This window comes from Aquarana catesbeiana, linkage group LG04 (assembly GCF_042186555.1).
Source record: "Aquarana catesbeiana isolate 2022-GZ linkage group LG04, ASM4218655v1, whole genome shotgun sequence".
In the NCBI taxonomy this organism is placed as follows: Eukaryota; Metazoa; Chordata; class Amphibia; order Anura; family Ranidae; genus Aquarana; species Aquarana catesbeiana.
Window position 1 is genome coordinate 632310203 of NC_133327.1, and position 22668 is coordinate 632332870.

At 42.3% G+C, this 22668-nt stretch overlaps 1 protein-coding gene across 2 annotated transcripts in view; it reads right to left on the reverse strand.

Moving 5' to 3' along the window:
• Positions 1-22668, reverse strand: part of SPATA17 (spermatogenesis associated 17) — a 262104-nt gene that overhangs the window by 67867 nt on the left and 171569 nt on the right. The window contains exon 7 of one of the 2 annotated variants that reach the window (XM_073629179.1): positions 14994-15197. The exons of the other annotated variant lie outside the window; for it this stretch is intronic. Within the exon in view, the coding sequence (XP_073485280.1) occupies positions 14994-15197 (204 nt within the window). The remainder of the gene's footprint in view (positions 1-14993; positions 15198-22668) is intronic. 2 annotated transcript variants of the gene reach the window in all.

A 22668-nucleotide genomic window follows, 5' to 3' on the forward strand; every position in this document is an offset into this window, starting at 1 on the left:
TGACCATGGGGCTCTGGGAAGTCAATTACATCTGGCTTAACAATCCTTATACCTCCCACATAGTTTTTTATGGGAGGTATATTGACGATATTATCATCATTTGGGATGGCCCAGAGCCCCTCTTCCTCGATTTTTTTGAAACATTGCAACAACAATGCATATGGTTTAACATTCACTTCGGAACATGACCCATTACAATTAGCTTTCCTAGATCTAACTCTATTTCAACAAGGAGGTAAAATTCTGGCCAAAAATTACACAAAGTCTACAGCTGGCAATTCATTTCTACATTACCAAAGCTGCCACCACCCCAGGTGGATTACAAATATCCTTAAAAGCCAGTTTTGCCGGCTACGTAGGAATTGTACTAGAGAATCAGATTATATCTCAGAAGGGCTCCATATAAAACAAAAATTCACTGAAAAAGCATTTCCATCCAAACTCATTGGAGAAGCCTTTCAATTTTTTCTGCCTGAGCATCCTGCATCATCCAGAGACACCGACCAGCTCACTGTGCAACCAGTCAGGTTTGTGACTCAATTTCACACCAGACATAAAGCTATGGAATGCATCCTGGATAAACACTGGGCTATTCTACTCCAAGACCCACAGTTAAAATCCATCATCACACCAAAATCTAAATTCACATATAGGAGAGCAAGAAACATTAAAAATCTGTTAGCACCCAGTAAATACAAATCCCAACAGGGACCGCTAATTCAATCTCCATGTCTCATTCCCTTGGTTGGGATGTATCAGTGCCGCAAAAAATTATGCCTGACATGCAAACATGTCAATCATGGCCAAAAAGAGTTTAAAAACAAAGGTAAAACCTATCAGATTAGTAGCTTTTTTAACTGCTCTACAGAGTTTGTAGTCTACTGCTTGATCTGCCCATGTGACTTGCACTATGTGGGTAGAACCATACGGACCCTGAGGAAGAGGTTTGGGGAGCACCGCTGTCTCGTTGAGGCAGGAGATGACTCGCATAGTGCTCCCCTTCACTTCCTCAAAAAACATGACCACTCCTCTTTGGGCCTCAGGGTCTGGATTCCATTTCCGCTGCGCTCCCACTGGCAGAGCATTTCAAACGCCTCTGTCACAGAGAGATGTATTGGATTTACATGTTGGATTCTCTTGCCCCTGGGGGCATGAATGAGGGAATAGAAGTGAGTAGCCTGATCTGACTGCCTCCCTCTGCATTACCTCCTTCATTTACCGGCCATCGTTGCAGCATTTTTACCATTACTTTTTTTAGCATGCGCATATATGTATATGAGTACATGTTTTAAGTTTATTAGTTGACATGGATATACCACATAAATCTCCACGATTATACTCTAAACAAATTTACCTTTACCTTCATACTTCTGGGTATTTATAATCATTTAATAACTACCCCCTTTAGTATGATTAATCAGGCCCCCGTTTTAAACCATCAAGCCATAGGGCCACAAGTTTTTAGTCAAGTGTTCAGTAAAAACACATTCTCTTTTAACTATATTTTATTTTCATTTTTATTTCTGTTTTCTTTCAATATTATTATTTTCACATTCACTTCATCTTGCCTTTCTTACAATACATTTTAATCACTATATCCACCAGTCATTCATTGCCGTTCAGCGATTAGTTTTTCACCTATCAGTACAACACGCATCTCCTATCAACATAACTTTTAAGTCTCAATATTCCTTTGCACACACGTAGATATACATTATATATAGGGTTTCTTTTAACTTTGTTTTTTAATTCTGTATCAATGTTCAATAGATGGTCCTTTTGTATAATTTGCAATGTGTTTTTAAATGTTTTATTGCTCGTATGGCAAACAGTCATTGTTTTGGTTCTATATGCTATGATTGACCGTTTTATAAACAACTCAGCTGTGAATCACTAAGACCTATCAGCGCTGCCCGCCGGCTATTTAAGCCTCGACCTATCATAGCCTCTGTTAGGCCTGAAGAAGGAACGTAGCTCCGCGAACGCGTCAAAAGGTTAGGCCTGAAGAAGGAACGTAGCTCCGCAAACGCGTCGCCTATTGGCTATACTTTCCGGAAGTGACCTCATCCCCGTGGCTCTCAGCATGCGTTCCAGTGACAGGAAGTATCAGCATCTACCAGCGCAGCCTGTTTCCTAGACATCGCAGCCATCCAACCAACTGATCCCATTCACTTCACGAACGTCGGGCATTATATGCCTACATGCCTGTTACGACTGTACCTTTGTGAGTACCGTGTTTACAGTTGATATTAAAAAAATCATTTGATCTATTGCACTTAGAGTGGCGCCTCTGTTTTATCCCCAGCTATCATTTTCCTTCCACTTCAAAATTATGTGCCACTTTGTATTGGTCTATCACATAAAATCTCAATAAAATACATTTACGTTTTTGGTTGTAACATGACAAAATGTGAAAAATATCAAGGGGTATGAATACTTTTTCAAGGCACTGTACATACCAGTATATAGTTGTTTTACCACTAAACACCACTGAAAGCTAAGAAAAATGAATTCTTGCCAATTAAATACTGTAAATATTTGTGCAGCAAAAATCAAGCAGAGATTTTACATGAAAATTATATTTTACTTTTTATTATTTCTATAACTTATTAATCAGTCTATCATACTGTGAACTGTAGCTCTAAAATGATCTTAGGGGTTTCTTTGAGCCTGAAAAACTTTTCTTTTTTTTTTCAGTTTTCATTGTGTACAAAAATAATGTATACAAACTTTACAAACTTTTAGGATGCCACAGTATAGACATACATATTGACATAGATTAATGTATGGAGGTGACATCAAGGCTAGTCAGCTAACGGATAGGTATAAGGAACTGATGAAGGGTTGTAATGTAGCCAAAAAGACTATGGGTCTTTGGGTTGTGGTAGTTGGCATTGAATAATGAAAAGAAAACAAGAAAAAGGGATGAGGGAACACCCCAGAGCCTATGCATTAACCATAGGGGCAAATACATTAGATGTCACTAAAAATCAGGCAGCAAAAAAAAAAAAAAGATAACCCCTAGGGTCCCACATTTTATGGAAGCTACAAATTGTATCTGTTAGTTTTCCTGTCCATTTTTTCAATAGCAAAGGTCCAATGTATCCTGTTTCTTTCAGCTGTTAGAGAAAGGCAATCGGATAACCAGGCTTTCGCTGTGGTTTGCTTAGTTACTGTGAGAACATGTGTCATTGGCCTAACTTGGCATTTTGAGAGCCCATCTGGTTTTAGGTAAAGTAAAACTTCTGAGCCTGAACATTTTTCAAGAGTTCCTTCAAGTTGATAAAGGATGAGAAAGGTTGCTCTAAATCAGGGTTTCCCAACCAGGGTTCCTCCAGAGGTTGCTAGGGGTTCCTTGAGCAATGAGCAATTTCTGACACTCAGATAAGTCCCCACTAACACCATTGATCTTTTTAGCTATCTGTAAGGGGGGAATTCTTCCCAATGACCACAAGTGTAAGGAGTATTATTCCCATTGACCATCACACTAATATATCATGAGTTGTAGATATAGTAATTTTTTTTAGGGGTTCTCTGAGACCAGAAATATATTTCAAGGGTTCCTCTGTGTTAAAAAGGTTGAGAAAGGCTGCTCTAAATAGTTGTGTCCATCTCCCATATACAGTGTGGCAAGAATGTCTTAGTTACAAGAAAGACTAAACAGAATTACAAATATTTGGGCTGATAAAACAGGCCTTATATGTATTTCAACTGAGCATTTGGTGGCCTGCCTGGAATCCCTCTTTAATCCCTGAGAAAGGAAAAAAGTATTTCCTTTTAGAACCGTTTTACATATTCTTGTGGCTTATCAGTAACCAGTCACAGCTGGGCATCTAGCGAAGAAGAAGGGAAAAGGAATAATTCACACCTCATTTCTGCTCACTTATGTTTTACATTAATAGAAACCAATAATAGGAACCAGTTACCATAAAAGTTATAGACCGTAAATAACACAAATGGCAAATAAGTATCATTGAGCACTTTTCACAGCTGGACAGGAAGGATGTTCCGTGTGATGGCTGTTAATGGATTTCCTTTATTTGAACTTGCATGTAAGAAAATGAGTTCCGATGATATTAAGATGGTGCTGTCAATGGAGAAGGTGTCTTTAAATGCCATCAACTGAACCGCGTGCTGCAACTTCATTCATATGTGACAGCACAGAAAGCAACGACAGCACAGAGTAATGAAATGCTGGTCATCATCAGATTTTAAAAGGGTCAGTCCCAAAACTAACATCCCAGTTGTTGGTAGATGATAGAGAAGTATAGAGTATCTAAGGTTAGGTTCACACTATTGCGGGTGCGAGAAGACATGTAAATTGCATGTGTTCCTGAACCCACAGGCACTTGCAGTGAAAATGTGCTGCTCTTTTGCAGACACGCAGATGTGCCATTAATTCTTATTGTCACCCCCACACATCAGAAATTGCAGTGCATTTTCAGGTGCGTGAAACCACATGGTGCAAAAGCACCATGTGGTTTCATGCAGTTGCATTTTAAAAATAGGTCAGGAATTTTTTCCCTGCAGGAAACACAAGTACAGTAGCCCATTCAAATGAACAATATAGTGTGAAACTAGCCCAAATGCTCATACAAAATGTTATTACATTGCAGCAGTCCTAAGGTTTTCACATGTACAATTTTTGCAGGTACAGAAAAATACCTGTTGATTCTGCCAGAAATCCCATTTCCTCGTAACTGAAATCTCAAACTATGTTATCAGTTCCTAAAGTGGAACAAAACCTACCAATTTAATGGTTTATCAAAACAGTTACATTTAAAGTGGTTGTAAAGGCTCAAGATTTTTTACCTTCATGCATTATATGCATAAAGGTAAAAAAACCTCCTCTATGCAGCAGCCCTCCTAATACTTACCTGAGCCCCATCTCCATCCAGCCCTATGCAAGAGAGCCTCGGCTCTCTGGGGATTCCCCCTCCTCATTGGCTGTGAGCCAATGAGGAGAGAGAGGGGGTGGGGCTGATCTGCGGCTCTGTGTGTGAATGGACATGGAGGGCTGCATCTCGGGAAAGAGCCTGCTTGGGTGCCCCCATTGCAAGCTGCTTGCTCTAGGGTCACTCGGCAGGAGGGAGGGGGCGCCCCTCTAATCCATGAGTCTGGCCCCCTAATCTCCATGCAGAGCGCGGAACACATGGATTTCAATGTTTTGGTTTTTTTTGGAAGCACGTGATTAGAGCCTGAGGTTTTAATTGGCTTCAAGAAAGGGTGGGCTCGGGGTACAGAGCCCACCCATTAGCGAATTATTTTTGCTATTGTCTTCCCGATTCTCCTCCTGGTCAATCAAGAAGCGGGTCCTGAGACCCAATTGGCCAGGGAGTCTTAGGAGGAGAAGCAACGTCTGTTCGGCCGGGAGGAGAAGCCCCGGCTTTTACCTCGGCTGGAGCGGCAGCCCTACCCCTATCCTCAAAATCTCCTAAGGTAAGGCCGCAGGGGGAGGGGGTGGCAGCAGTGCACGTGAGGGGGGGAGGTTTGTTTGCGCCCCCCCAAAATATTAAACAAAAGTCGCCACTGGTCCTGAAGCATAAATGTTACAGTTAATAGTCTGCTTAAAGTAGAACTTTACCCATAACAACTTGATAAAAAATAATGCTCTTTAGCAAGGAACATACATCCCAAATTATTAATTATGCTACCAAAATTAATGTGTGCTGTAAATTGCCTTCAGCATTGCTCCTGTGTCTTCTTGCTGGAGGATGCCGTTTTGCTGAAGACCAGAGCCCCTGAGCAACAGTAAATCTTTAGGCTGTGAGGAGATCGGCCTCTACAAATTTGGCACAGTGCCAATTAATAGAACAACTGAGCATGTGCAGAGCAGGGCGAGACAGTGTATTACTGGATTTTAGTTTAGGCACTTCTTTTTCTGTTTCAATGGTTTTTATTGAAAATTCTCAAGACAACTAAACTTTTGAGTTTTGACAGCATTCCATATATTTGTATTATTGTATAGTGAACAGTTCGGGAAGAGTAGTTTTAAAGTGGATTTAAACCTGAAATATGTTTTAATTAAGGCTTGCATCTTGTACAGTATAGGATTTCATGCCATCTGTGCCCAGTCTTGCCACGAAGAGTTAATCCAGCTCTAAGCAGTCCTCTTATCCTTTTTCAGTTAGATGATAACTGACACACAGAGAAATAGGAGTCAGTTCTTCCCCCTTGCTGTGAGTGACAGATGATTTACATATCTCATGCAGGAGTGTGAGAGAGGCATTCTGTGTACTTCAGATCCCATCCTCCTTTCTTCTCCTGCTCTCCTAGGATTGGCTGCTCCACACCTCAGCATGATTGGGCATGCTGAAGTCATGTGGTGACTTTTCTGGGTTTTGACTGGCTGTTAGTGATCACAGCAGAAGTTCAGTGTAAGAAATACACAGGAGAAAATGCATGTTGACAAGGGGAGTGTAGAGGTGGGCGGGGAGTCTACTGACATCACAACTCCACCCACCGAGCTTCAGACAACAAACCCACCCACAGAATCTGCAGTTTTTCCATAACAGACAGAGGGGAGAATATTTGACAGGTGCAGATACATGCAGGAGGCATGTATATCCTTATAGATAACCCCTATGGCAGTAGTTTAGAAAGGATGAGAGTGGATTTACATCCACTTTAACCACTTCTGACCTGCACATCTGTCACAGCTTATTGCTCAAAATCAGAAAAATTAAAAAAGGGAAAAAAAACAAATACATGACAGAATGATATTCCTGTAACCAAGAAAAAAAAATGATGAAGGTCCTTTGGTTTCCCAATCGCTCCACCACAAATCATATTAGGAGGAGAGGGGGAAGACCATGGTAATATAACCATGAGGTTGGTGTCCTTTTTCCACTTCATTAAAATTGCAATGTTGTCTAGAAATCCAGACCAATGATTCAGCAATTGAGCGGGATATTATAACCTTCCCTGCAATGCTGCTCTCATTGCTGAAAGCTGTACAAAGTCCCTCTCCCTGCCCCTGCAGGAAGAGTATGGGGCAAGGGGTAATTCAAGGAAAGAGAAAAAGAAAGGTAAGGAGTAAAAAAAAAAAAAAAGGATTTTAGAAAGAAGAAGTACACTCCATAATGTAAACGTGTCTGACCTCTGACCACTCACAAGGGATCAAACAAGTATTTGATCCAGGGTTCCCAAATCTTATCAAATATGGTTAGTTTGTCTAGTAGGATTGCTGAAAGGCTAGGCACTTATTTTTACAGCCTGAAGTGATCTAGCAGGACTTAATTTTCTGACTAAATATTCACTTTAAGTTATCTGTCAACCAAACAGTCACACCATTAAATGTCTGGTGGAATAGCTGTTCATTTATTTATTTGAAGTACTTATATGCAAACTCCATGGAGGTAGTGTCGTGGATGGGTTTCTAACCGACAACTCTAGTGATACCAGGTAGAGGTGCTAACCACTAAGCCACAGTGCTTAGTGGTTGTATAGTATGTACATCCACTGTGCATGGAATGTAAAGTATCATGGTGACTGCAGATCAGAAAACCTTTTAGACAGTTGTCACCAATACAGTACAGTTATCCCCACTAGAAATTCTCCACTATTTCCTGTCCCTCTGACAATGGTAAAGACAAATAGAGAGGGTAAATCTCCAGAAAGTGGACATAGAACATAGACATAGTAGACAGCAATAAAAAACTGACAAGAGTTCTAACCTTCCCTGCACCATCCAAAACTTAAAAAAAAAAACGTTGGTATACATACACTTTATGTTATAAAGTGTATATATTTTTGTAAATATACAATGAAAAGTTGTGATATGAGCAATGAAGAGCAGGAGAGATCAGATTACATCCAGGCAGTACTGTGCTATATATATAAAAAATTCCAGTATGCTTTGCAAACTAAAGCTGATCACAGATGGATTGAAATTCAGCCGGTTCAGTCAGGACTAGGTGAATCTCGATCCATCTATGGCTGTTCTCATTCGAAAGGAGTCTATCTAATGATCAACTCCTCTTGAATGGGACTGCTGGTAAATTTTCGTGAGATTAGCGCCTGCAGCCAGTCGATTGTGGCGCTGATAAGTTTATTCTGACAGGCGTTCCAGCTGTCAGAATGCAATAGCACAGCGAGGAGGATTCCTCCACCTACCTTGAGTTATCTATGGCCAGCTTTAGTGTCATGGACTTTAGTGGTCCCCTATGGACTGAAATGGGGTCCTAGTACAGAGGTGGGCCTATCTGGAGCAGTGTTTTTCCTTTATTGGATTGTTTCAAATTTTGAAGTTCGGGCATCTGATTTAATTATTGAAGTTACTGATGAGATTTTTCGCCAGAAAGTTCATACTATAATCTAGCAGTGTATGGGCAGTCTAAATCCAAGTAACAGGGAACCATAATCTTTGCCTGAGATTTTGAAATGTAATGCACAGTGGTGGCTGGTGCTAAAAAAAACTGGAGGCGAAAAGAATTGCCATTTCTGGATTTAGCTTTTTTTTTTCTGAGAACTTTTTTGGTGGATTTGTCAGTCATATGTATTAGCACTGTATAATAAAACCACGGTGCCAACCATAAAAGGTGATGTACACAAATACAGAGGGACCTGGTCAATGATGGATACCGTGGAATAAGAAATCATTTATGACTGGGGAAGCTTTCAATCCCAAATGCTGTGGATATACCTGTATTTTGTTGCAGCAACTATAGAAATATTAATACTGGCTATGTGTGAGCAGAGAAGCTTCTTAGTCAGTGGCGGCTGGTGCTAAACAACCCCCCCCCCAGGTCCGCATTCACTGCTCCACGGTCCCCACACTCATGGCTCCACAGTCTTGGCACTCACGGCTCCATGGCAGACACCAGGCTGGACTGATCTATTCTCAATGCAGTCCAGAGCCAGGAAGGGAGGTGGGAGGAAGCACCTTGAGGGCAGACAGAAGTAGATAGGCAGCAGAAGACAGACGACATGCAGATCATAGAACAGAGGGACCGCACCCTTCCCTCCCTTCCATCCATCCATCGCACTGATCCTCTCTGCAGTACTGGAACTGGCCCAGACCCGGCACCGAGGAGATCCGGAGGTGTGTACGGCTGCCTGCATCCCATACCAATGGCGGTCTGAGGTGCTCCCGTATCTCCCCGTACAACCTCATCCCTGCCCGGCCAATACGGTTGCTTCTCCTCACGGCCAATCGGGTCTCAGGAACTGCTTTCCGATTGGCAGGGAGGAGAAGCAGAAAGACAATAGCGAATAATAATTCGCTATTGTCACACAAGTGGTTAGGCTCGGGGCGCAGCGCTCTGCGCCCCAAACTCACCCTTTTTTGAAGCCAATTAGAGCCGCAGGAATCCATGTGTCCGGTACCGCGCATGTAGATTAGGGGCCGGACACATTTAAAAGGAGTGTGCCCCTATACCCCGTATGGACAGGCCGTCACTGGTAATGCATCCTGCTTTAAACAGCCAACTTGAGTTATCTATGGCCAGCTTTAGTGTCAAGGACTTTATTGGCCTCCTATGGACTGGAAATATTGGTTTCAGTGAGTATTTAAAAAAGAACATTGTCCTGCATAGATACTGGCTCTCTGGGAGGGCAGGGTGTTGCTTAGCGAATGCTGGTCATCACATTTACTCCACCAAAATATGATTAGCAGATGTCAGCTAAATTCTCAAGATTGTGTTCTTCACTGACAGTATTTTCTACACAGTTTCAATACTTGCTCACACTTGGTTAATTCTTACAGAGAACATACATTTAATATTGGTTCTATAGTAATTTAAGGATCAAGTGAACAGAAGCTGTGAATGCATTTTTATTGACTTCTTTGATTTATGATTTAAAGTTTTAAAGTTTCTTTGTAATGTCATCAGTGAAATCACAATATTGTTTCATCTCACGCTTATGTATGAACGCACAGTATGGAACTGCCCCTTCCCTATTCCTGATATAATAACAAACGCAGAGGTGCAGATGTACTATACAATGCAGAGGAATCCCGCAGATTTTCACTAATGATACACAGATTCCAACCGATGGCCAGCTAACATTACCAGACATCCGCTATCAATTATTCAGTAGTGTGTACACAAGGGGAGCCATTCAGAAATTGCTGATGGATTGGAGGGGTCTTTCAATAGAGGAGAATTCTTACTAATTACAGGGCGCTATATGGGGCCTCTCTGTGACATATGTTTACAGATCTGAGTGGATAAGCACCATGGGATAACCCAGAGAAAATGGAGCAAGCAATGCATGGAGAGAGAGGGAGAGAGAGACAGACAGATAGGAAGAAAGGACAGTAATAAAAGGAAGGAAAATAAATAGATAGTTATATGGACATGGTTTTATCAATGAACATGTGTATTTGTGTTTAGGACAGCAGGGCAGGATGAGGCAACACAAAATTCACCATTTTTGTTTAACTTTTTTTGTCCGGACTCTTTAGGGCTCATATAAGTAAATCCAGAAGCAATACTAATGGAGAGGGTTGCATGGTCTGCACAGAGAAATCACAAGACCCTCTAAAAGTGGCCATATACTGTACCAGTAGAATTTCGTTTGAAAAAATTTATTTTAGGAATGTTCGTTCAATTTTCTAATGGTTAACGGAGTAGAATTGATAAAAATTTTTGACCATAGTGATGATAATATAAAAAAGGAAGGAGCAGGAAGGAAAATGTTTCTAGAACAAATTCATTTCAAAATTGAATGTTAACAGCAAACAAAATTTTGAATTACTTCGCACAGAAAAGTGGATGACCGCACTCAGATATATGAAAATTCTAAATTAGTTTATTGATAATCCATCAATACAAATACATCACATCTTCAACAGGCAGGTAACGGCGTTGACATGTTTCATGCTACATGTGCGTATGATTGGTTATGATTAAACGCATGTAGCGTGAAACCTGTCAACACTGTTTCCTGCCTGCTAAAGCTGTGATGTATTTGTATTAATAGATTGTCAATAAACTCGTTTTGAATTTTCATACATGTGAGTGTGGTCATCTAATTTTCTATGTGAATTATCCTGCAGCTTCGAACCAGACCAGCACCGTTTTGTAAGGAATGGTGGCCTAGTACAGAGGTGGGCCGACCTGGAGCAATGTTTTTACTTTATTGGATTGTTTCAAATTTTGAGGTACTTGCATTTGATTGCTTTATTGAATATACTAATGAGAATGTTCATTCTATAATCTAGCAGTGTATGGCCAGCCTAAATCCAAGTAACAAGGAACCATAATCTTTGCCTGAGATTTTGATACACCAGGAATGCATTCATGCAAACTTGTGAAATTCCTGAGAGGTCCACCTAAAAAAATTAATTTATATGATTGGTGACTCCCTTTAGGAACATAATTGGCCTTTTGTGAATAGCATCACAAAGAGAGAAGAGATTTAACCAACTGGTCCCCATGCTATACTGAAACATGAAGTTTGGGATGACATAGCCTTTAGACCAGGGGTAGGCAACCCCCGGCACTGGTGCCTCAAGCGGCACACAAAGCCTCTTTTGCCAGCACTCGACACCCTCCCCATCAGCAGAGCAGTGCAGGGAGATGTCAGTGAGACACTAATGAATTCCCCACATTGCACCTACACTGAGAGGGAGGCACTGTGCCCCCACACAGATAGGAAACATTGTTTGGTTCTCTAACTTTGCTGTAGCTACGATCGTCAGCTTTTGTGATGGGGAAGAGATTGGGGACAGTTCTGCGGGGGGGGGGGGGGGGGGGTGTTCCCTGTTTCCAGGAGAAGGATGACTGTCATTGGCCACTGCTAAAGCCAATCACAGTCCTGCTAGCCCCATCCACCATCTGGAGGAAGATGATTCGCTTGGTTGCCACTACCAATCTCAGAAAGAAGGGATTTCACTTTGATTGAGAGAACCCCAATCAGGTGACAGGTTGTGGAATTAGTATTGAGCTTCTGGGAACTTTGTTGAAATTATTCCTGAACCTTTGCGTCACTTACTACTGAACCCCTGCACTCTGTGTCCCTTTAAGCCACAGTCAGTATTCAGAGCAATGAAAATCACACCAAACTACTTTTTCTCAGCTGTGGGGGCCCAACATATGATCCTGCACACAGGCCCACTGCTTTCAGAAAATGCCCCTGACCTGAGCTCATCATTGCGCATCCAGATGCTTGTATGTGACATCACATACATTAACCACTTGCTTACTGGGCACTTAAACCCCCCTCCTATCCAGACCAATTTTCAGCTTTCAGCGCTGACGCACTTTGAATGACAATTGCGCGGTCATACAACACTGTACCCAAATGAAATATTTATCATTTTTTCACCATAAATAGAGCTTTCTTTTGGTGGTATTTGATCACCTCTGCAGTTTTTATTTTTATTTTTTAAAAAAAGTAAAAAGACTGAATTTAAAAAAAAAAAAAAATTATTTTTTTTATATTTTGTTATAAAAAATTTAAAACAGGTAATTTTTCTCCTTCATTGATGATCGCTGATGAGGCGGCAGTGATGGGCACTGATAGGCGGTAGTGATGGGCACTGATGGGTGGCAGTGATGGGCACTGATCGGTGGCAATAATAGGCACTGATCAGTTACACTGATAGGCAGCACTGCTAGGTGGCACTGATTGGCACTACTGGTGGGCATTGGTAGCTGGCACTTGTGGGCATTGATAGGTGGCACTTGTGGGCATTAATAGGTGGCACTGTGGGCACTGTTAGGTGGCACTGTGGGCACTGTTAGGTGGCACTGATGAGGCAGATGTGCCTCTTCCACTTCGGGACCGATGTCCCTCGCATCTGTCAGCATGAGTAGAAAAAAAACCCCATTACCGATCTTTTGTTTACATCATGTGATCAGCTGTCATTGGCTGACAGCTGATCACATGGTAAGGGACCGGGACTGGCCCCTTACTCGGATCGGTAATCACCCGAGTCTCAGTGACTCATGCCCTGCAGGGCGCGCGCAGGGAGCGTGCACAGGGGAGGCTGTCATATGACGGCCTCCCGGGAATTCAGGTCCGCGCTGTGGCCGGCATTCGGCCATAGCGCGGATGTCAATTGGTTAAATACAAGCACGTGGGCTGGATGCGAGAGGTGGATCAGCAGGTTGAGTGTGCCAGGACAGATAGATGTGTCATATCTCGGATTCCTTTCACCACTCTGCATATCAAGCACATCAAAGATGAAAAGAGGGTACAGCAGTGGGGAAAATGAGCAGGAGGGGTTCAGAGGTGGGACAGAAGAGCAGGAGGGTACAGCGGTGGGGCAGATGTGTAGGAGGTACAGTGGTGAAAGAGATGAGAAGGGGGTTCAGCAGTGGGACAGAAGAGCAGGGGGGTACAAAATTGGGGCAGATGAACAGGGGGGTTTAGTGTTGGGGCAGATGAGCATGGGGTTCAGCAGTGGGATAGAAGAGCAAGGGGGTTTAGTACTGGGGCAGATGAGAAGGGGGTTCAGTGGTGGGACAGAAAAGCAGGGGGGTAGAGCAGTGGGGCAGATGTGAAAGGAGATGTATTGGTGGGACAGATGAGCAGGGGGTTACAGTGGTGGGGCAGGAGAGCAGGGGGAACAGAGGTGGGGCAGAAGAGCAGGGGGTACAGAGGTGAGACAGATGTGCAGGAGGTACATTGTTGGGGCAGATGAGAAAGCAAGTAACAGAGGTGAGCCAGATGAGCAGATGGGTTCAGTGTTAGGATAGATGAGAAGGTGATTCAGTAATGAGGCAGAAGAGCATGGGGATATGGCGGTGGAGCAGATGTGCAGGGAGGTACAGTGGTGAGGCAGATGAGAAAGGGGGGGTACATTAATGGGGCAGATGAGCAGGGGGGTTACAGTGGTGGGACAGAAGAGCAAGGGGGTACAATGGTGGGGCAGATGTGCAGGAGGTAAAGTGGTGGGAGGGATGATAAGAGGGTTCAGCAGTAGGACAGAAAAGCAGGGGCGTACAGTGATGGGGCAGATGAGCAGGGGGTTACAGTGATGGGACAGATGAGCGGGGGGGGGGTTAGTGTTGGGCCAGATGAAAAGAGGGTTACAGTGGTGGGAAAGATGAGCAGGGGGTTCAGTGTTGGGGCAGAGGAGAAAGGATGTACATTGGTGGGACAAATGAGAAGGGGGTTACAGCGGTGGGGCAGGGGGGTACAGAGGTGGGGCAGATGTGCACAGGGGTGCAGAGGAGAAAGGAGGTACATCGGTGGAACACATGAGTAGGGGGTTACAGTGCTGGGGCAGAAGAGCAGGGTGTACAGTGGTGGGACAGATGTGCAGGAGGTACAGCGGTGGGGCAGATGAGAAAGGGGGTTACAGTGGTGAGGCAGATGAGCAGATAAGTTCAGTGTTAGGCCATATGAGAAGATGGTTCAGCAGTGAGACAGAAGAGCATGGGGGAATGGCGGTGGAGCAGATGTGCAGGGAGGTACAGTGGTGGGGCAGATAAGAAAGGGGGAACATTGGTGGGGCAGATGAGCAGGGGGTTACAGTGGTGGGACAGAAAAGCAGGGTGGTACAGTGGTGGGACAGAAGTGCAGGTTGGTACAGTGGTGGGGCAAGTGTACAGGGGGGTTACAGTGGTGGGGTGGACGAGCAGGAGGTACAGTGGTGGGGCAGATGTACAGGGTAGTACAGTGGTGGGGCAGATGTGCAGGGTAGTACAGTGGTGGGGCAGATGAGCAGGGGGTTTCAGTGGTGGGGCAGATGAGCAGGGGGACAGTGATCTGAGGTGTGAAGGGTGCATGAATTGGGGCAGATGTGAGGCGTGAGACTGTAGGATGTTAATTTCTCACTACTAAAGTAGTTTACAACATTTACTTTATAAAAAATCCTTTTCGTGATTGAGAGTGTGAAGTTGACATTTTTGGTTATAAAATCGGCACGCTCAATTTCTTGGAAAACATTTTTCGGCACACTGTGCTCAAAAGGTTGCCTACCCCGCTTTAGACTGTTGAAGCCTCCTCTGATCTAAAGCCAGCATTAATACAGCAACAAGAGTGGGCAAATTATCCCTAATCATACAAATTATCCTTAATCATTAGTAAATTCATACCTGTGGCTTCTTCTTGTTTATAGGAGGAAGGGGTGATGTTGTTGGAAAGGAAAACGGATGCCTACAGTCTGACCAATCAACAAAGCTGTCATTGTCATTACTCTTCTTTGGAAGGTCTCGATGGCTCAGTGGTCTGGCTCTCTGTAGCCGGAACTCCATCTCGTCAGGATACTGTCTATACGGTGAGTTAAATACACCCGCCACCTTAAAATAATATAGAATAATAATAAAGAAAATGAATCTCGGGTGAAAAAAAGGAGGTTATAAAATGTGAGAGGAAAGTGTGACTGTATTTTCTGCCCCAGTGAACCGTGTGAACATTATATGGGTGCTGGATCTATGAAATCTTTTCCTCAGACAGGGATGATGTATGAGATTAATGACTATGTATTTTTGGAACATGATAGAGCTTGGCGTAAGGGGGCAACATACAATTAAAAAAATTATTTAGACATTGCATAAATTATATGCAACAATGGCATTAAAGAATGAGTCTAAAAGAAAAGAAACTAGAAGGGTTAGCCCCATGGACATGGACATGACTTGTGGATGGACCGCTGAAAAGTCTGCAATAGGGGGAATACTTTAAAGGGAATTTTTGATGAGAGAAACACATAAGCTGCCATTGCTGACCTTCTTTTGAAATTCAATTTGTCTGGCTGTCATGCACATTCAGTGACTTCAAAGCTTTCTGAGTCACTGATCCAGGACAAGCATACAAAACACGTGTTCTGACTTTACTAACTTTATGACTGATCTTGGCCATGCCGGTACGGGGGCTGCAGCTAAAGACCCTTACTTTTTGTGCGAGAGCAGCAGTCGTTGTACAGTAGTCTGACATTCTGACATGCCTCCTGACTTGTTATCACTACAGCTGTGCAATCAACAATGGTCATGCTCCCTGACAATGCTTATGACAAGGTAGGGAGCATGCTGGGTGGCAGTACAGAGAATAGCAGTGGTCCTTAGTTGCAGCCTAAGGACAGGCTTTGGATTTTTCTGCTGGTGCTGGGGAAACGTTGGAAACTAAACCAACAATAGTATATTCAGCACTTACTGATTTCATGTCACTTAATTGGTCTCATTTTGTTCAGAGTACAATTAGATTTTTATAAAAAATTGGATAAAACAGAAAGAAGAAAAGTGATGCCACCACCCATAATGACCTCTCAAGTTTTGTTCTGAGAGAAACGAAAAAAAAAAAAAATAATAATCTGGTCACTGTGGTTAACAACTTTACTTTTGCAACTTTTTATTTTTCTACATTTTTTAAAAACAGGATCACAGCCTTTGACCGAACATAATAGCTTGTAGGATGGGGAGGGATCTCTCTTTCGAATGCCCCAGCCAGAAATCTACAGAACTGTACAGAAGAGTTACAGAAATTTGTATACTGGCCATGAAAAAAAAAAAAAGGCTTAAAAATGAAATTATAGTGTATGTTCAGTTTGACATTTTACATTTCGAGTTATTACAATCTCACATTTTTACTTACTTTCTGTTCCAAATTTTTGCATTCGGTTTTCTAGTTGTTGCTTGTATTGGTTATCTGTATGTTAGGCACTGCAATTACCCTCCTTTTTGATAAACCACTGGGATAAAAATCTCAGACAAGCCACCTATACAATTCAGTGGGGTTATTTTACGAAAGGCAAATTGACTGTGCAATTTGCAAAGTGCAGTTGCTCCAGAGCTTAGTAAATGAGATAAAGTTTCATTTTGCAAAGAATACCCAATCACATGCAAGGAAAATTAAAAAAAAAAAAACATTTTTGCTTGCACATGATTGGATGATGGAAGTCAGCAGAACTTCTGCTCATTTATTAAGCTCTGGAGCAACTGCTCTTGCAGAGTGCAACTGCACTTTACAGAGTGCACAGTCTATTTGCCTTTAGCAAATCAACCCCACTGTTTTCAGTTATTCTGTTCAGAGAGCATTCAGGTTGATTTACTAAAAGTGAGGAATGCAAAATCTGGTGTAGCTCTGCATAGAAACCAATCAGCTTCCAGTTTTTTTTTGTCAAAGCTTAATTGAACAAGCTGAAGTTAGAAGCTGATTGGCTACAATGCACAGCTGCACCGGATTTTGCACTCTCCAGTTTTAGTATATCAACCCCAATGTAAATTACATTTTAAAAATGGTTCAGGATTTTATTTTTACTTGTGTGGGAATGCATGCTACAAGGGTTCTACTTTCCCAAACATGGGTAGCTGGCATCCACACAAACTTGTATATTCATGTTCACAATTTGTGTAAATCTGATCAATAGATTTAGGGCCCATCAACACTTTAGCGGTATGGTGTGTTTCAATTATTCGTGTTATGTTGTATATTTAACCTCTCTGGCGGTATGATTCTTTCGGATTTTAGGTGCTGAAAGCGGTACAATTATTTTGCATGGAAATTTGGCGTTTTATATTGTAGGTCTGTAAATCTTAATAATAACACACTTAAATCTGTCCAAACCAGAGTCTAGTAGATATCCCGGGTATGATAAAGTTTGAAACACAAAAACATAAATTATAATATAATAAATAAAAATAAATAATTTAAAAAAATTAAAAAAAATAGTAATAAAATAAATTTCCCCACAATTCACTATCGCTCAATTCTGCAAGTGTTCTAATTTACTATCGCTGTTTTCTAGCTGGTCTAAAGCCACTTTTGACGTAAAGGGACACTTTTTGGTTGCTATGGACAATCTCCAGTTTCCAGGCAGAAAGAACAGTGTATATCATGTAAAACTGCATGCAGGGCATGGGCCAGAGCACTGGGGACAAAAGGGATGTGAAATCATTTCATACAGTACTGTAATCTGTAAGATTACAGTACTGTATGTGTTATGATTTTGACATTTTTTTGAATTTGCCGCCAGGCTCCGCCCCCGTGCGTCGCGCCGCTCGCAGGGAACGGAGCCTGGCACGGAGAGGCTTCGGAGGAGGACGGAGCCCTCGGACACAGCGGGGGACATCGCAGGATCCCGGGGACAAGGTAAGTAAAGCCGCCCCAGGATCCTGCAATGCGATCCCGAGTGTGGCTCGGGGTTACCGCTAATGGTACTGAATTTTAACCCCGAGCCACACTCGGGAATACCACCAGGGAGGCTACGTGCTGGCAATGCACCAGTCTGCATGCGAAATCAGACATGCACCTTTTTTGCAACTCGGATTGCCACAACTCACTATAGTGTGTTTCAATGCATTGCAGGTCGCTGTCACACAGGTGCATTTGGGTGCCATTAAGATGGAAGAGTACCATATTGCATTGCAAATTACCTCACCAGAACAGTATGAATCGGCTCTTCATCTAAAAAATATTGATGCCAACTTCTTCGATGCATTGTACTACTTTTCTAACATAATTCAATGTGATGCTGGCTCTGGTATCAAAAGAGCAAATGATAATGATTAGGTTAAAGTTTGGGTTAAGGCAGTTAGGTTTATGCCGTGTAAACACGGTCGGACTTTCCGACAGGAAATGTTGGATGTGAGCTTGTTGTCGGAAAGTCCTACTGCGTGTATGCTCCATTGAACATTTGCTGTCGGACTTTTCGCCAACAAATGTTTGAGAGCTGGTTCTCAAATTTTCAGCCAACAAAACTTTGTTGTCGGAAAGTCAGATCGTGTGTACACAAGTCCATCGCGCAAAAGTTCATGCATGCTCGGAATCAAGCAGAAGGAGCCGCACTGGCTATTGAACTTCCTTTTTCTCGGCTCGTCGTACGTGTTGTACGTCACCACGTTCTCACGTTTCTAATTGTTGGCCAATATTTGTGTGACTGTGTGTATGTAAGACAAGTTTGAGCCAACAGCCTTCGAACAAAAATCCACAGTTTTGTTGGCGGAAAGTCCGATCGTGTGTACGGGGCATTAGAAGTAAATGCAGATCAAGATTTATTCACAAGTTTTTTTTCTAATCCTATTAGTTTTGTTTAGGGATTCATTTGGGAATTAGGGGGTCACTTAAGGTAAAGGATAACACATTTACTTAGTATTAGATCTTTGGGTCTAATAGTTTGGGTATACAGTAGGTGTGACAAATTTGTGGCTTAACAAACAAGTGGGTTTAAAAATAGATACCCCCAAAACTACCAAGACCATGTTAGCACTCCAAAAAAGATCAACTAGTTGTCAAATGAAAAACTTGTTCCAGCCAAGACACTCCTCAGCCTTCGCAGTGGGGCTATACTGACTCACCTGATAGGCAATCAGGTTAAAATCATAGAAAGAAACAAAGAAACACCATACACCCGCTGTCGTTGCTAAGTGTACTTTTTTTTCACAAATGTTCAGAGTCATGCAATGTAATGGTACTTGCAGTCCAAAAATGCACAATGAGCATGCACTTAACATGCCATTGATAAAATGCAGGCCTTTGATGTCCATGGAGTTCTTTTTGCCTAACACTGAAGAGAGAACTATGTATTTGGGGCAGATGCCAGTCACATGATCAGATTCTCCTTCCCACAATAAGGTCTTACTGCTGCTCTATAAATGGGCCCCAAAGCTGGCCATACTCATTCATTTTTTTTTATTTCAGCCAGTGAGCTGAAAGAAAAAATATAACAGATTCCTCCATCTAAACAAACGAAGTGGAAGGTGGAATCCCCACTGCCAGAACATTGTATTCTGACAGTGGCACGAGAATAATTTTGCAGAATGTCCCTTCGAAAGAAGTTGATCAAATGATTGACTTCTGTAGAATGGGGATGGCTACACACTGATCAAAATTTGGCCAGTCCCTGAACCAGACAAATTTTGATCAGCATATGGCCAGCTTTAGTCCCTGACTTACTGGGGTTGATTTACTAAAGGCAAATGACTGTGCACTTTGCAAAGTGCAGTTGCATGCTGCAAGAGCAGTTGATCCAGAGCTTAGTAAATGAGTGGGAGCTCTACTGACTTCCATCATCCAATCATGTGCAAGCAAAAATGCAGTTTTTTTAATTTTCTTAGCACGTGATTAGGCATTCTTTGCAAAATGAATCTTCTGGTTCAAAAATTTTTTATTGTAGAAATAGTATTCAAACATACAACAATGTCAAAGGCACCTAGACTGCCCGGGCAGGGGCTAGAACTGGCGCATAAGAGACAAAAAAGACACAACATAAACAGAGGAGGGAAACCTGTCTAAACGGTCACAAAAATCCTAAATGCAACATACGTATTTTGAGGTAACCCTATTAAGTGCTGGAAATAACCAGGGCAAACATGCATTAACTCTGCATTAAAATAGTCCTGGGCATCTGTTGGCAATCGAAAAGGGCTAAGAGCGTCGGTAAGAGAAAAGAAAAACAGAGAGAGAAATAAGAAAGCGAGGGGGGGGGGGGGGGGAGAAGAAGTGGGGTAGGGGGAAGAGAGAGAAGGAGAAGGTGACCCGGGATCACCCAGGAAACCAGTCAGAGCCGACCCATACTAGCCAGAGGGAGTTCAGGGAAGGCATATGCCAGCCATGGCTCCAAACTTGGCATGCGGGTCTTTAAGTAGACTAGACATTTGTTCATTGTCCAAATGATCAAGCGTTTTTTTTTTTTTGCTAAATTAATCTTGAACTCATTTACTAAGCTCTGGAGCAACTGCACTTGTAGAGTGCACAGTTTAATTGCCTTTCGTAAATCAACCCCTCTGTGTTTCATGATGGTTTTGAAGGACTTAAAGAAACCCGTCATGTTAGAAAAGCAGGGGCCACCATTGGTGAAACGCTTTTGAAAGTCTGGCTATTATGATTTATAAGTGATTGAACTGGAATGAGTAAACAAATCAGCAGATCTGTCTTTCAGCATCCTTGTGCTGAGCCTGTAACTCAAAAAGTACCGAGTTCAGGGTTTGCCAGACAACTTTTTTCCCATGACAGGTGAGCTTTAATGCTTTCTGTATTGCCTTGTGGAATATGTTGATCTGATCAGAATAAATTAAACAAATCAAGTGCTTTAGGCTGCTTAGGGCTCTCTTTACTGCCTGGTGGAATATGTTGACATAAGTATAAGAATAGTTAAAAAAAATAAAGTCCATTTAAGCTGCCCTAAGCAGCCATAATGTAAGCTGCCAATGCAGTTACTGTACCATTAGGGTCAATGCCCTCTCATTTCTAAACTGACTGATTTGCAGCAAGTCCTGTTAAACCACCACGGAATGCCTCACAGGTCGATCACATTAGGGGCAAAGCAGGGCAGATGCCTGCCTTGCATGCATTTCCACATTAACATTTGCGAACAAATAAAAAGAGAAAGTGTTCACAAAACTTCTCTGAATCCGTCATCTCTATTATTTTCTTTTGACACTAATCCTGTGGGAGCCCGACACATTACTCAGGCCCAACACATCCTTTATTTTTTTTCAACTTATGAGGCCCCTGCTAGTGACATGTGCTGTCTGGGACTTCATTTTCTCCTGCAATTTTCTGAAGTGACAAACACTATGGGGAAATCTGGGCTAACTGTTAAAAAAACCTACAGCGCAGTTATTCGCGGCACTGTCATGCTAACCTGAAGCTCAATAAGTAGCAGGAAGTCTCGGGAGGGGATCCCTGCTAATAGCTTTCCACTGACCTTCCTCCATCAGGCCCCACCGTTGACTGCTGGCCCTGTGGTGAATATGGTAAATGAGGTGTGAAACTGCTGTTTTTTTTTAAAGGCCATATTTCTGACATGTCAGAAAATGAGCTACGCATTAGATATACTTTTTTTTTCTTTTGTCCTGTTTTTTTTTTTAAACAGAATCCCTTTTCCTTAAGTAAAAGTGTACATACCTTCCATTATGAAAAGCCATGCATGACCTGGGATATTAATTGCACCAGGTCATGCATGCTGGCAAACAATTCATTTGTTAGCTGGTTGCTCTGCATGCCTACATTTATATTTTCAATTATTTTACATTTTCATCAACTTGAGGGTTTTTTTAAATCATGTTAAGCATAAGAATATAAATGTAAGCAAATGACCATTGTAAAAAAAAAAAAAAAAAAAAAAAAAAAAAAACAAACAATAAAATCAGCAAAGTTAATGAAAGATTTCTTTAGATACATCTGTATTATTTAAATCATTTTTTTAATGTTACCATCCATACACAATTTTTAAGTGGACCTGAAATCCACCTGAACCGTGGAATTTTTTTCCGATGTTGGATGTTGGCTCAAACCTGTCTTGCATACACACGGTCACACAAATGTTGTTGGAAATTCCAAACGTGGGAACGTGGTGATGTACAAGACGTACGACAAACCAAGAAGAGAAAAGTTCAATAGCCAATGCGGCTCCTTCTGCTTGATTCAGAGCATGTGTGAGCTTTTGTGCGACGGACTTATGTACACACGATCGGACTTTCTGACAACAAGTGAAGTTGGTGGAAAATTTGAGAACCTGCTCTCAAACATTTGTGGCCGGAAATTCCGACAGCAAATGTTCGATGGAGCATACACACGGTCGGTCCGACAACAAGCTCACATCGAACATTTCCCCGTCTGAAAGTCCGACCGTGTGTACGCGGCATTAGGCCTCATGCACACTGGACGTTTTTGCAGATGCTTCTAGGGGCATCAGGCATTTTTTTTCCTGCCTCTAAACTCCCCTGCATGTTAGCCTATGGGGTTGATTTACTAAAGGCAAATAGACTGTGCACGTCGCAAAGTGCAGTTGCACACTACAAGTGCAGTTGCTCCAGAGCTTAGTAAATGAGG